This window comes from Artemia franciscana, chromosome 8 (assembly GCF_032884065.1).
Source record: "Artemia franciscana chromosome 8, ASM3288406v1, whole genome shotgun sequence".
NCBI classification, from domain to species: Eukaryota; Metazoa; Arthropoda; class Branchiopoda; order Anostraca; family Artemiidae; genus Artemia; species Artemia franciscana.
Window position 1 is genome coordinate 20964555 of NC_088870.1, and position 12615 is coordinate 20977169.

The 12615-nt window shown below is 35.7% G+C and overlaps 2 protein-coding genes across 2 annotated transcripts in view; one reads left to right on the forward strand and one right to left on the reverse strand.

The window, feature by feature from the left end:
• LOC136030120 (DNA polymerase eta-like) overlaps positions 1-12615 on the forward strand; it is a 200297-nt gene that overhangs the window by 106516 nt on the left and 81166 nt on the right. The gene's annotated exons all lie outside the window — the stretch shown is intronic.
• Positions 1-12615, reverse strand: part of LOC136030570 (adhesive plaque matrix protein-like) — a 53707-nt gene that overhangs the window by 2624 nt on the left and 38468 nt on the right. Inside the window, exon 9 of the mRNA XM_065709643.1 lies at positions 3019-3060. Coding sequence (XP_065565715.1) covers positions 3019-3060 — 42 coding nt within the window. The remainder of the gene's footprint in view (positions 1-3018; positions 3061-12615) is intronic.

Sequence of the window (12615 nt, forward strand, 5' to 3'; positions counted from 1 at the left end):
TAAATTTCAACATTTCCGAGTGTTTTCCCCCTCGCTCCCCTTCTGGGCTATTTGATTCTTCAACACAATCCTATTTCCATTTTCCAAATATGCGTGTATAACCCCTATTTTGGGCTCATCCGAGACCATATATTAAATATATTACCGAAATTAGCAGAAGTAAACATCACCGGAATTACAACCCCCTAAAGAAAGCAGTATGTTAGGTAGGCACGAACGCAATGGAGATCTATGCCACCTTCACGAAGTCCCAGTATTTTTGCGTTTTACGTATTTGCCGTTATTTCGTATATTTCTCCAGTTTTTGCCCCCTCCCTCTCGAAAATGTCTACTCCCTCTGCCGGCTCCACAAGATTTGCCATGTACATGCCTTATTGGAAATCTAGTTGTAAAATGGCTATTTAACCTTTATTAAGCTTTTTTTATTGAATTAATTAATAAGAAATCGACTGAAAAAGGAATTCTTAGCATCTCAGTGTTTAATGTTTATACTGATAACCGTTTGAATTGTCAAACACTAAATTGTTTTGTTTGAAGGTGTCTCATGCTTTCCGTACGATTTACACGTTTTGTTTTCATATAAACTTCTTATTTTATTAATATTTCAAAGCTAAAATATTTGTCTTTGGATATTTTATTGCGTTTACCCTTTTGCACACATTTCCGTACGTTTTCACGAAATTAATTTACGTTAATAATTGTTACTTATACCAATGTCATGGTTTATATACAGCGGTATTTGAGCCATATCCAGGGTTCAGTTGATGGGAGGAGGGCCAACTCCAGTTTATTGTGTTATTCACCAAAGATGGGATTTCAGCTTGCCTTTCTGAGTTTTAGCCTAGCCCAGTTTTGTAAAAAAACTGAAAAAGTACAGACAATGTTTTCAGTTTCTTTTTTTTTATTAAAAAAAAAATCTACTGAAAGTAAGGAGCAACTTAAACTTAAAATGAATACTAATTATTCCGTATTCACGAAATTAATTTACGTTAATAATTGTTACTTATACCATTGTCATGGTTTATATACAGCTTTATTCGAGCCATATCCAGAATTCAGTGTAGCCTAGCCTATAGGGGGAGGGCCAAATCCAGTCTACTGTGCTATACACCAAAAATGGGATTTCAGCTTGCCTGTCTGACTTATAGCCTAATCTAATTTAGTTAAAAACTGAAAAGTACAGGGAGTGTCTCCAGTTTCTTTTTTTTATTTAAAAATTCAACTGAAAGTAAAGTGCAACATTAAATTTTAAAATGAATAGCAATTATTCCGTATATGAGGGGGCTGCCAGACAATTTTTGTTTTATTATTATTATTATTAGCCTTTATTTGTGTATATTCTGGTATTAAGCGGTAATTGAGTGAGAGTGTTTTTGTCCTTCTTTATTTTTGTTTTTTTAAATAAATAGGTTCAGAATCAGAGGATTGCAGCCGTCCAACATCAGGCTGTTTGACCTTTCCCAGGCGGTTGTGTGTATGTATAGTTTTTGTAATTTAGTAGTTAAAGAGTTCATTCATTTATTATTTTTATTTTATACTACAGTCTTAAAGTTCTTTTAAAATACTTCTCATTCAAATTCAACGTCCCTTGTGTTTGAGCAGTCTTTCCTAAAGAATTGTGACAAAAAGTCGAACTTTAGCGAAAGGAGCATAGGTTGGAGATGGGGCTTTCCCTCACATATACAGAGTAATTTCTGTTCGTTTTAAGTTTTAATGTTGCTCCTTACTTTTAGTTGAAAGAAACTTGTTTTTTTATTTAATTTCTGACTGTTTTTCAAATCATGCCAGGAAATCCCCTTCCTTATCCCCTTCTGTATAAAATATCTCTTTGAAACTTTCCTCCCCAGAGAAAATTTTCTCTGTGGAAAACCCGTCCCCACAGCAATTCCGGCCAGAAAAATTCCGTAAGTTTCCCAATAGCAAATGCTGTATATGAACATTGGGCAAATTGCGTTACTTACAGCCCTTTCAGACTATGGCGGGTCATGTCATCCAAAGAAGCATATTTACTGGACTTTCCACTATTCTGAATCAAATAGCTATCTTAAAATTTGGATTGGATGTCTTTTGGGGAAAGGGGTGTAAAAAGGGGCTTGTTACCGTGCAATCTTTTTGTCACTTAAAAGGACACTAGATCTTTTTATTTACATTCGAATAAGTTCTCTCCCAATCTTTTAGGACCATTGATTCGTTACGATTACCACTGGGAGAAAAAAAATCAACACGCAGCCGTAGTCTTTCTTTTGGCAAAAAATCCACATTTCCGTAGATAGTAGCTTGAAACCTCTGCAGTAGGATTATCTGATATGCTCAGGAACATCTGGCAAATTTTCTCAGGCTCGTAGCGTTGGATGGGTAACATTATATTTAATGAATTGGATGGGTAACATTATATTTAATGAATTTTATTTGTTTGAAATCAGTTTAAAAATATCTTTTGATATACCTATTGTTTTAAAAATTCCATTTTTTGAGTTTCGGTTACTATCGGGCCATATCGCTCTTTACTTACTGTTTGTTACCATGGAATGTTTTATAGGGAAACATTTTAAGAAGTACTTAAGCATTAATTTGAAAAAAGATTTTGTATATCTAACTTTAAGCGTTATTGAGACTAACAGTATGTATGAAAAGATCGTATGTGGGATTTTTGTCCTTGTGGCGGGGGATTTTACGAAAAGAATATTGCTCGAGGGGGAGGCACCAAAAGAATTTTTTTATTTCGAGGGAAGCTATGGTTTCTCTGCCTGCATTTTTAAGACCAGCGCATGAGTCGGAGGTACGTTCTTGTTAGTTTTTGTCGTTTTACATGCATTTTTACAGCTAGTGTAAGAGTCGGAGATTTTTCGAGGAAGGATCTCAAACATAATTACGTTCTCCCTCTTATTTTGGTTCTAGTTATGAATTACATTGATAATACTTTGGAAATATTGTCAATGACGTAGGCTACTATTATGGTATTGTATGTCCTATTATTGAAAAGTCATTTGAAGAATTTAGTATAAACAAAGGACTTACTTTCATCTTTTTAGTACCGTAAGTAATAACCTCAAAACAAAACTGATATCAAAAATGAATACTTTGGGATCTTATATATGGATTAATCCAAAAAGAAAAAATGACCACACCCTCCCGGCACATTTGGCCACCTTGGATTCTAAATTGCTACAAACGCTTAGTTCCTTAACCTACACCTGTTTGTGGTTTGACTATGGAATCCGTGTTATTTTTCATCTAATCCCTCGAACACGCGTCTGCAAACAAATGCGAATATTCTAGAGGTTACAGCATAACCTGCTTAAAATGGACCCTATAACGAGAAAAAGTATGGTCTTGTCCGTTTTAAAACAAAAAAAAAGCATCGTAGGAAACATATAGAAGTTGGGTATTCCGCGATTTGACAATTGAATATAGGGAATAAAAAATACTTGCCCCACTGACAATGCTGCTTCTGGCGACTTCATTAAAACAGTCAAAAATTGGATAATTGACATGATTAATATGCAACGAAATAAGATTAAGCCAAAAATTACTAGTTAGTGATTATTCATCAGTATTTTTTGTGTTTTCAATAGTTATTAAGTGAAAATGCAATTTATTTGATTTGGGCCTAGGTTAGCTGTCGAAAATATTGACAATATAAGTTAGTTGTTTGCCTTTAAGCTGGTAGATCTAATTGTGGCATAGTTCTGTTTTGTTTACCAACATCTTATAGAAGATTCAGTATTTTTGTTTAGCCTCCATTTTTGATCGTTTCTTCTTTACGCATCTGAAAAGATAGCAGTTTTTGACCGGCTTATAAAAGGAAACAAAATCATCAAGCGCTAGATAGCGTTAGTGATTTTCTTTATGATATTAGCGCTTTTTTCCGTTCTTGTAAGTCTCTCATACTCCTTGACGTGAATTTATACGCAGGAATCCTGTGCTACATGCCGAAATCCTAAGAAATTCGCACTTATTAGTTTTTTCTTCTTTTGAATGCTCTTTGTTCATCCTCCTCTCTTGATCGCGGAATCAGTTAAAACTTTTCCTCTGCAACAAATATAATTTAATATGCCGACCAAAGAAATTTGGGACTTAAAATACGCAAATGCATTTATAATTCTAAGTATGAAAGAAAGGACATAAATCACCTCCATAGATCCACAAATTTAAGTAATTTTAAGTGGTTAGCAACTTCAGTGCTGTGGTATCTATTGGGAAAAAAACGGATAAAATTTTTAAGAAAAATGACATACATGTAATTACTGATCGTTGGTCATGTTTGGTGATGAGGGGTTACTAGTTTATGTACTTATTATGAAGATATTTGCGGAAAATTGTTTAACAACGAAAAAGTGCCAGCCGCAAATATCCCATGAAAAACAGAGCTGGTTTACGAGGAGTGGCTATAAAATATCGGGACTGATGCTTCCAAAAAAAAGTACGAATTCGCAAGAGAATTACTGCAAGCCGTGTAGCCTGAAGACATCTCTTTCAAATCTTGCACTTCCCGTATATGCAATCAAATTCTTGACGTGGTCTTTGTTTGTGTAAGACAGTGTTTCCTCTTCTACTTATTTAGGCAGTAGAATATTTATTTTTGGACTTTTCTACTTTCAAATATTGAATCTTCTTATCTACTTACTTGCTACTTATTTTGGAGGCGTTTAGTATCTTTCTACTTAGTTTCGGAGGCTTTACTTTTTGTACCAGCCAAGTATTTTGGTATTGATTCTGTTTAACTATAATCCTATAATGTCTTATAGAAGGTAAAGGTGCAGTTGTTTTTAGCAGCGGCATCTTGTCGGGAGTGGAATCTTCTTATATCTAAAAGGTAATACAATTCCCGAAGCGACTGTCCTGGAAACAATTTTGTTTGTTTTGTAACCTGTTTATAATCGTATATACGTTCTGTCGTGTCAATTATGCCATTCAGTTTTAAACTGCCAGAATTATTGATGTATGATTAGTACATTTACAATCTAATATCTACTGTCAACAGCTGAAGAGCCATTGAGACAGTGAAACATGGAATCCCAGGAAGCTTTTGATTCCTCTCAGATCGAGAGAATGGTTAACTTGTTTTGTTTTATTATTTTCTACAAATGAACAACTTCAAAATAAGATATAATGCACCGCATCTTCATCGCGTGCGCATCAGCATCTTCTTTTAAGGTGTTTTATTGTTTAGTATTTCTGAAGAAAATTTAACAGTTTTTTTTTTTTTTTTTTTTAATGGAATAGCAGATAAGTGAAAGCGGAAAAATGGACCCTGAGTAACGATTTTTTCATTTCCACTTTGCTATTCCATTTTATGGGATTCTAGAGGTTCCTTAAAACGGAAAAGTAGACCAAAATTGGAGAGTCTGGACGGATGTTTCCAGAAAAAGTAAAGCAGTAAATTTGAAGCTGATCAGCCATGGCTTCCGTTGTCTGTCTTTATTTGTTTTTTGCCACACTATATCTCACCCATTCCCATTTTGGCTTTCCGCTTTCATGGTTGCAGCAGTTGCTGCAACCTAGTAAAGAGCAAACCACAGCCCATAGTAACCAAAGTGAAAAATTGCGTTTAGAAAAAGCTGTCCCATAGAAAAAACTGCCATCTGACACTGATTCAGGAATTGTAACTTTTATTTTGGTTTGCCCTAAAAGTGAAAATTTATTGCGAAAAGAAATTTATGGTGATTTCGAAAAAAAAAGTCTGAAACTCCTCGAAAATGGCGTCAGATCAAAACAAAAAGTATACCATTGGAATCAGCATGATCGATAACCTTGCACAGAGAGATTACAGGACCTCACCTTGAACAACAAGGAAAATCACTTTTTTCCATGGGTAGTACTGATCTCTCTCCGGTTTTTTTTTTCATTTTTTCCAGGGCTAGCGGGTTACCAGAGCATCGTAGAGAGAGCGTTAACTGCTCATTCACAAGCTATTTCTCCTATCTACGTGCTTTACATAAATTACACTACCTGTAAGTGCCCTATGGGACTAAAACTGGCACTTTGTGTCATTTATTCATATAAATTCCACCATCTTCAAATTCCAAATGACACTAAAAAAAGCGCTTTTGGTGCCATGTTTCAAGTGGATAAGCTAAGGCTAGTGGGCTACCAGAACTTTTAAGAGTGTTTGAAAGATATTGCTTATATCTACATAATTTCTATCAGTTCTACGATCAATAAGTGCGATTTACCACTAAAAATAATACTTTTGGTGTCACTTCTTAAGTAGAAAAGCTTGGAAGTCTAAAACGATATTATTGTAATGAGTGTTTTCTAAAACCCTTAAACTGGTGGTTTGCAAGAACACCTTCCGTATGTTCCTCCTCCAAGCCCCCTTGAAAAATTAAACAATCATGGTCCTAAAAACACCAATTGATTAAATTAGATTATTAGAGCATTGGTCCTTATAGTAGAGTGTTGGAGTTCAAATCAGAGCGTCTTATGTTTGATTTCTGCTTGGAAATTTGTTTTTCCCTCACGATTTTGTCCCTTCTATATGATTATTTTCAGATTTTTCACTATTTTTGTAAATGTAATGTACATGCACTTATTTTTTAAACTTGTAAAGTATTTTGATTAAAAAAGGAATAGAGGTGATCCAGTTTCTCGGTTGCAACTACATACTTAGTAGATCACTAGATTCATACCCCAACCAATGGTGGGATTTCGTCAAAATTCGGGGAGGGGGGAGGGTTGGAGCCATTTTTTCCCAAATTCAGTGAAAGTGACAGAGAAAACTGAAAAACGATTCATATAGTAATAAAAAAGGTGAAGATATGCTAAAGAAAACTGACCCCGTTTCTGTGGACGCTTGAATTATGATGGCTTATCTTAGTTTTGACAAGTTTTTTGGAGAAACTGAATTTCAGCTGGTGGAGGCAATCATGGGTCGGGGGAGCTAAGGTCTAGGAGGGGCAGTTGCCCTTCATCCCCATAGCAAATTACGTCCCTGATCTCACCCCCTTGCCAATTAGGAATCGGAGAAGTGTTGTCATGTAGTTTTGGAACCGCTCAAAGTTGTATATTAAAAGAAGGATTACTTGTTGTAATATTTACTTATTCAAAATTTTTGCTTTTTTTAATATTAAATAGACAGGATAAAACTATTTATAATCTTTGTAACGATTATATCTACTTCATGGAAGAGGATTCAGGGTAAACCCTCCAGTAATGTGTGATCTTGGACAAATGTTTTGACCATGACCGCAAGCAGGGGGGCAATGCCCCCCTGGAAATTTGGAACTTTAAATTAATTATAAGAAAATCAAAGGAAAGACAGCAGAATAGGGAAAAGACATTGAATAAAAAAGTGTGTTGCCCCATTGTGGGCTGCCTTCCAATAGATCTTAAATGTGGACTCGGATTTTATACCCAAAATAATTTTCAGGCTGTACTAAGACATGATTTATGCATAAATAATGAAAAAATATTTGAGTCACTTTTTATTGAAATCCCAATTAACGCTAAGGAAAGGGTAATAATTTGCGAAGTATATCTTTCTCCAAGCGGATCTGTGACTGAATTTCTTGAAACATTGGAAGACGTGCTTAGGAAAGTTTTTGCTGAAAAATATGAAGTTATATTGATAGGTGACTTTAACCTTGACCTTACGAAATCGTCATCTAGGCAGGCTTCTAATCTCTTGTCTTTACTAATTTCGCACGGATTGGCTCCTTGTATAAACATACCGACAAGGATTTCAAACCAGCTAGCAACATTAATTGACAATATTTTTTCATCGCTATCCTCCATTAAGAATGAAGTACTGCTTTCTGACATTTCCGACCATTTGCCAGTTTCAGCCCTGTTTCAAATCCTCCAAAATCCACAAAAATTAGTCCCCCAGGATAAACCGAGATTTTGTTGCTCACCAGTGGAGCTGGATAGATTGAAAGAAGATCTTGGTACATATTCTTCCATCGATTATCACCCCAATTTACCATTTGATTAATAGGTCATTTCAACTAGGAGTATATCCCCAACGTCTTAAACTTGCACGTGTTATAGCTCTCTTTAAAGTAGGTGACCGAAAGGATCCTGTGAACTACAAGCCGATCTCTCTTTTGTCAGTGTTCTCTAAGATATTTGAAAGGGCAATGCTCAAACGTCTGGTGAGATTTCTTGAAGCTAAATTTTTTTTTCCATCAGCATCAGTTTGGGTTTCGCGCAAAGTATCCTACAGAACTTGCTTGTAATAGACTTCTTCAGTTTATACGACGATCTTTAGATTCTAATCTTATTCCTGCAGCCATTTTTCTTGATGTAAAAAAAGCTTTTGACAGCCTAACACATAAGATTCTCATTGGTAAACTTTGTCATGTTGGTGTCCGTGGGGAAGCATTGTCTTGGTTCTCGTCATACCTAACTGACAGATCTACCGCCACGGAAGTTACAGACGAAAAAGTTCCAATTGAATACGGAGTACCCCAAGGTTCTATTCTTGGGCCAACCCTCTTCCTCATCTATGTGAACGATCTCTACCGACTTTTTAACACCCCAATTAACAAAGTTTGCTGTGGATTGTGTCACAATTCTTACTCTCAGAGTACGTTGGTGTTCACACCTGATAGTCGAGAAGAATTAATAGCATTTGCAGATGACACTACTTTAGGTGCTGCAGCTCGGATGAATCATCCCTTATTCTAATGCTTCAAGCAATGACTGAGAAAATACTCTTTTGGTTTGACATAGATCAACTAACGTTAAATGTAAAAAAGTCTTACCTTCTTATTTTTTCTCGTAAAGGTGTGAGCTGCCCCACAATTACTGAGCTTCATACGCCAAGAGGCTCCATAAGTCGTCCCCCAGATCAATATGTGCGATTCCTGGGAGTTCTTTTGGATGAAAATTTGTCATTTAAGTGACATGTTCAAATAATAAGAGTGAAAATTTCCCGTGGACTTGGGATCATCCGAAAATTAAAGCGTTTATTTCCTTTCCCTATCCTCCGTTTTTATACTTATCTCTGATTTACCCTTATATATGTTACTGTTCGTCTGTGTGGATGTCCACATTTTCCTCGGTACTTGCTCCTATTCACAATCTTTATGTGAAAGCGGCAAGGATTCTCCAGTCGGCTACACACACTCCTCTTGACCTCCTCAAAATTAAAGATATTTATGTTTTATCTTTATCTTCGTTGGCATATCAATACTTCCAGGGAGATCTCCCATGTTGTTTTTCGGGACTGCTTAAGCTAGTAGGGGAAGTATATTTGTATATAGTTCGTAACTGGGAGGATGTGATGATTCCAGCTAGTCCCTCGGTTCGTTCAGACTTTGGCCTGGCTGTGACTGTGGGGCGTGCTTGGAACTTGACTCCCGCTGAGATCCGGCAGTCACGAACACTTGGCTCCTTTAAGAGACATATGAAAAGTTTCTTATTAAAAGCTTCTTATTAAATGTTTCTTATGGTTTATTTATTTATTTTTCTTTTTTGGGTTGTTGTTTTGTTGGTGTTGTGTCCTCGATGACGCGAGAATTTTAATTTGTATTTTATTGTCGGGTGATATGAGGGTCGCTGTTTCGTGGGAACTGCCGGTGAGTTGATTTCTTTTCCTTATATATTTATATTTAGATGCTGGTTAGTATGTTTATGACAAGTTTTATGATTCTTTATTTATTGTATGCCGTTTCCCAAATAACGGGCCATTGAGCCCTTTGGGATATTGTTTTTGTTATTGTTATTTTATGAAAATAAATAGAACTTGAACTTGAACCAATAATAAGGAAAATAAAAGTTCTAATTTGTGACTAAGTGACCCCTTTCGAGTTTTCCAGAAACATTTTTCTATATGATTGGGTTGGAGCAACAAAAAATTTTTAATTCCTTATAGTAATTAATGGTAAGTAAATAACGATCCTTGTCAGTAACGAAAGTATAAGAGTCTAACTTTTGATAACATTCAACCAAAGAATCATCTCTTTATTGTGATTCTAAATATGTATTTGTTTATTAGTAATTAGTGCAGTTATTAGTACACAAGGTTATTCCTATAGTTATAGAAAACACAAGGAAAACAACTTAATAAGGGGCAATTTCGGTAAAAAAAAAATAAAAAATATGCCTTCAATTTTTGCTTGCATTGCAAGAGAACCCATGAGCTGATTATGAAGCCATTATAATCAGAAATGTTTCCCCTGAACGGAATGCTGGGAATTTCTGTATTTTCCCCCTGAACGGACACGTTTTTTGTGTTTTATTACCATTTTTTTTCCAGAAGTGATTGTATATATCTAGTTGTCACTTTGAAAAAGACTTATTATTTACAGTAATCAACTCTACTTTTCTCTCAAAAAGTCTTTAGACTCTTTCTCTCAACTCTACTTTTTAAAACAGTAAAAAACTTTAGCGTAAAGAGCGGGGCGTTGAGGTGGGGACAGCCCCTTTCATATAAGGAGTAATTTCTGTTCGTTTTAAGTTTTAATATCGCTCCTTACTTTCAGTTTAAAAAACTTGTTTTTTTTATTTAATTTCTGAACGTTTTTGAATTAATGCATGTTTTGATTTTGGCTCTCCGCACATGAATAGTTAAAACGAAATTTGCATATTAATTTAATTTTTCGGCTAAATGGCTTTCTCATAGTTTTGATCGGACAATTTGAGAAAAAAGGAGAGGGTGAGGAGGCCTAGTTACCTTCAAATTTTTTGGTTACTTAAAAAGGTAACTAGAACTTCTAATTTTTTACGAATGTTTTCATTAGTAAAAATATACGTAACTTACAAATTAAATTTTCTAACGAACTTCTATGTTCGTATGTTTTTACTACGTATATGAAAGGTTTCGCCCCTCTCGTCAATACCTCGCTCTTACCAGTAAAGCTTAAATTATGTCCCAATTCCTTAAGAATGACCCCTGAATCACAAAGGCCGTAGAATAAATAATTGAAATTACTCAAAATGCTTTAGCGTAAAGAGTGAGGTATTTTAGGAGGTGAACCCCTCATGTGCGTAATAATTTATGTTCGTTTTAAGTTTTGATGCTGCTCCTTACTTTCAGTTGAAAAAAAACTTTTTCATATTTATTTTTTCATTTTTTTTAAATGCTAGAAAATCCTGCGCCCCCTTCATGGAAATTCTCTTCCCCCATGACAAATTCATCCATGGAAAGTTCCTCCCATATAACCCCCTTCCTTCAAACTCTCCCCCCAACCACAAAATCCCCCTGAAAACGTCTGTACCCTTCCCAATAACCATTACTATATGTAAACACTGGTCAAAGTTTGTAGCTTGCAGCCCCTCCCACGGGGACTGTGGGGGAGTAAGTCATCCACAAAGATATAGTTATTTGGTTTTTCGACTATGCTTAATAAAATGGCTATCTCAGAATTTTGATCCGGTGACTTCGGGAAAAAAATGAGCAAGGGAGGGGGCCTAGGTGCCCTCCAATTTTTTGGTCACTTAAAAAGGGCACTAGAACTTTTAATTTCCGTCAGAATAAGCCTTCTCGCGACATTCTTGGACCACTGGGTCAATACGATAACCCCTGAGAAAAAAAAATAAATAAAGACCGTGATCGGTCGTCTGGCAATAAAATACAAAATTCCACATTTTTATAGATAGGCGCTTGAAACTTCTACAGTAGAGTTCTTCTAATACGCTGAATCTGATGGTGTGATTTTCATCAAGATTCTATTACTTTTATGGGGGTTTTCCCCCTATTTTCTAAAATAAGGCAAATTTTCTCAGGCTCGTAACCTTTGCTGGGTAAATTTAAACTTTATGAAAGTAATATATTTAAAATCAGCGTTAAAATGCAATTCTTTTGATGTAACTATTGGTATCAAAATTCCATTTTCTAGAGTTTCGGTTACTATTGAGCCGGTCGCTCCTTATTACAGTTCGTTACCACGAACTGTTTGATATCCGTGTCCAACGCTTCGACATTGCTCAACAGAACCGGATGCTGGCAGTTTATATTTCAGTTGCTGTAAGTAGGCAGTTTATATTTTATCGTTTAAAACGATGGGCAAGTTTTGTAACTTAAAAACCTTTCTACAGGGTCTTAGGGGGTTATTTTATGTCCAAAGACAAAGTTATTGGGCCTTTCAACTATGCTGAAAAACAGCTATCTCAAAATTTTGATCGGGCGATTTTGGGAAATAAAGTGGCATGGGAGGGGGTCCATTTTTTGGGTCATTTACAAAAGGGCGCTAGATCTAGAATGAATCATCTCCCGACGTTCTAGGCCCACTGGGTAGATACGATCACCCCTGGGGAAAAAACAAATAAACACGCATCCGTGATCTTCCGTCTGGCAAAAATTACAAAATTACACATTTTTGCAGATATAAGCTTGAAACCTCTACAGTAGTATTCTTAGGTACGCTGAATCTGATGATATGTTTTTCATTAAAATTCTATGACTTCTAGGGGGTCTTTCCCCCTTTTTTCGAAAATCAGTCAATTGTTCTCAGGCTCTCAGCTTTTGATAGGTAAGACTAGTCTTAATGAAACTTATATATTTGGAATCAGCATAATAAGCCTCTTTTGATATATCTATTGGTATCAAAACTTCGTTTTTTAGAGTTCTATTGAGGTTACTATTGAGCCTGGTCGCTCCTTACTTACAGTTTGTTACCATGAACTATTTGATCAAACAGTTCGTGGTAACGTGGTAATAATCCCATC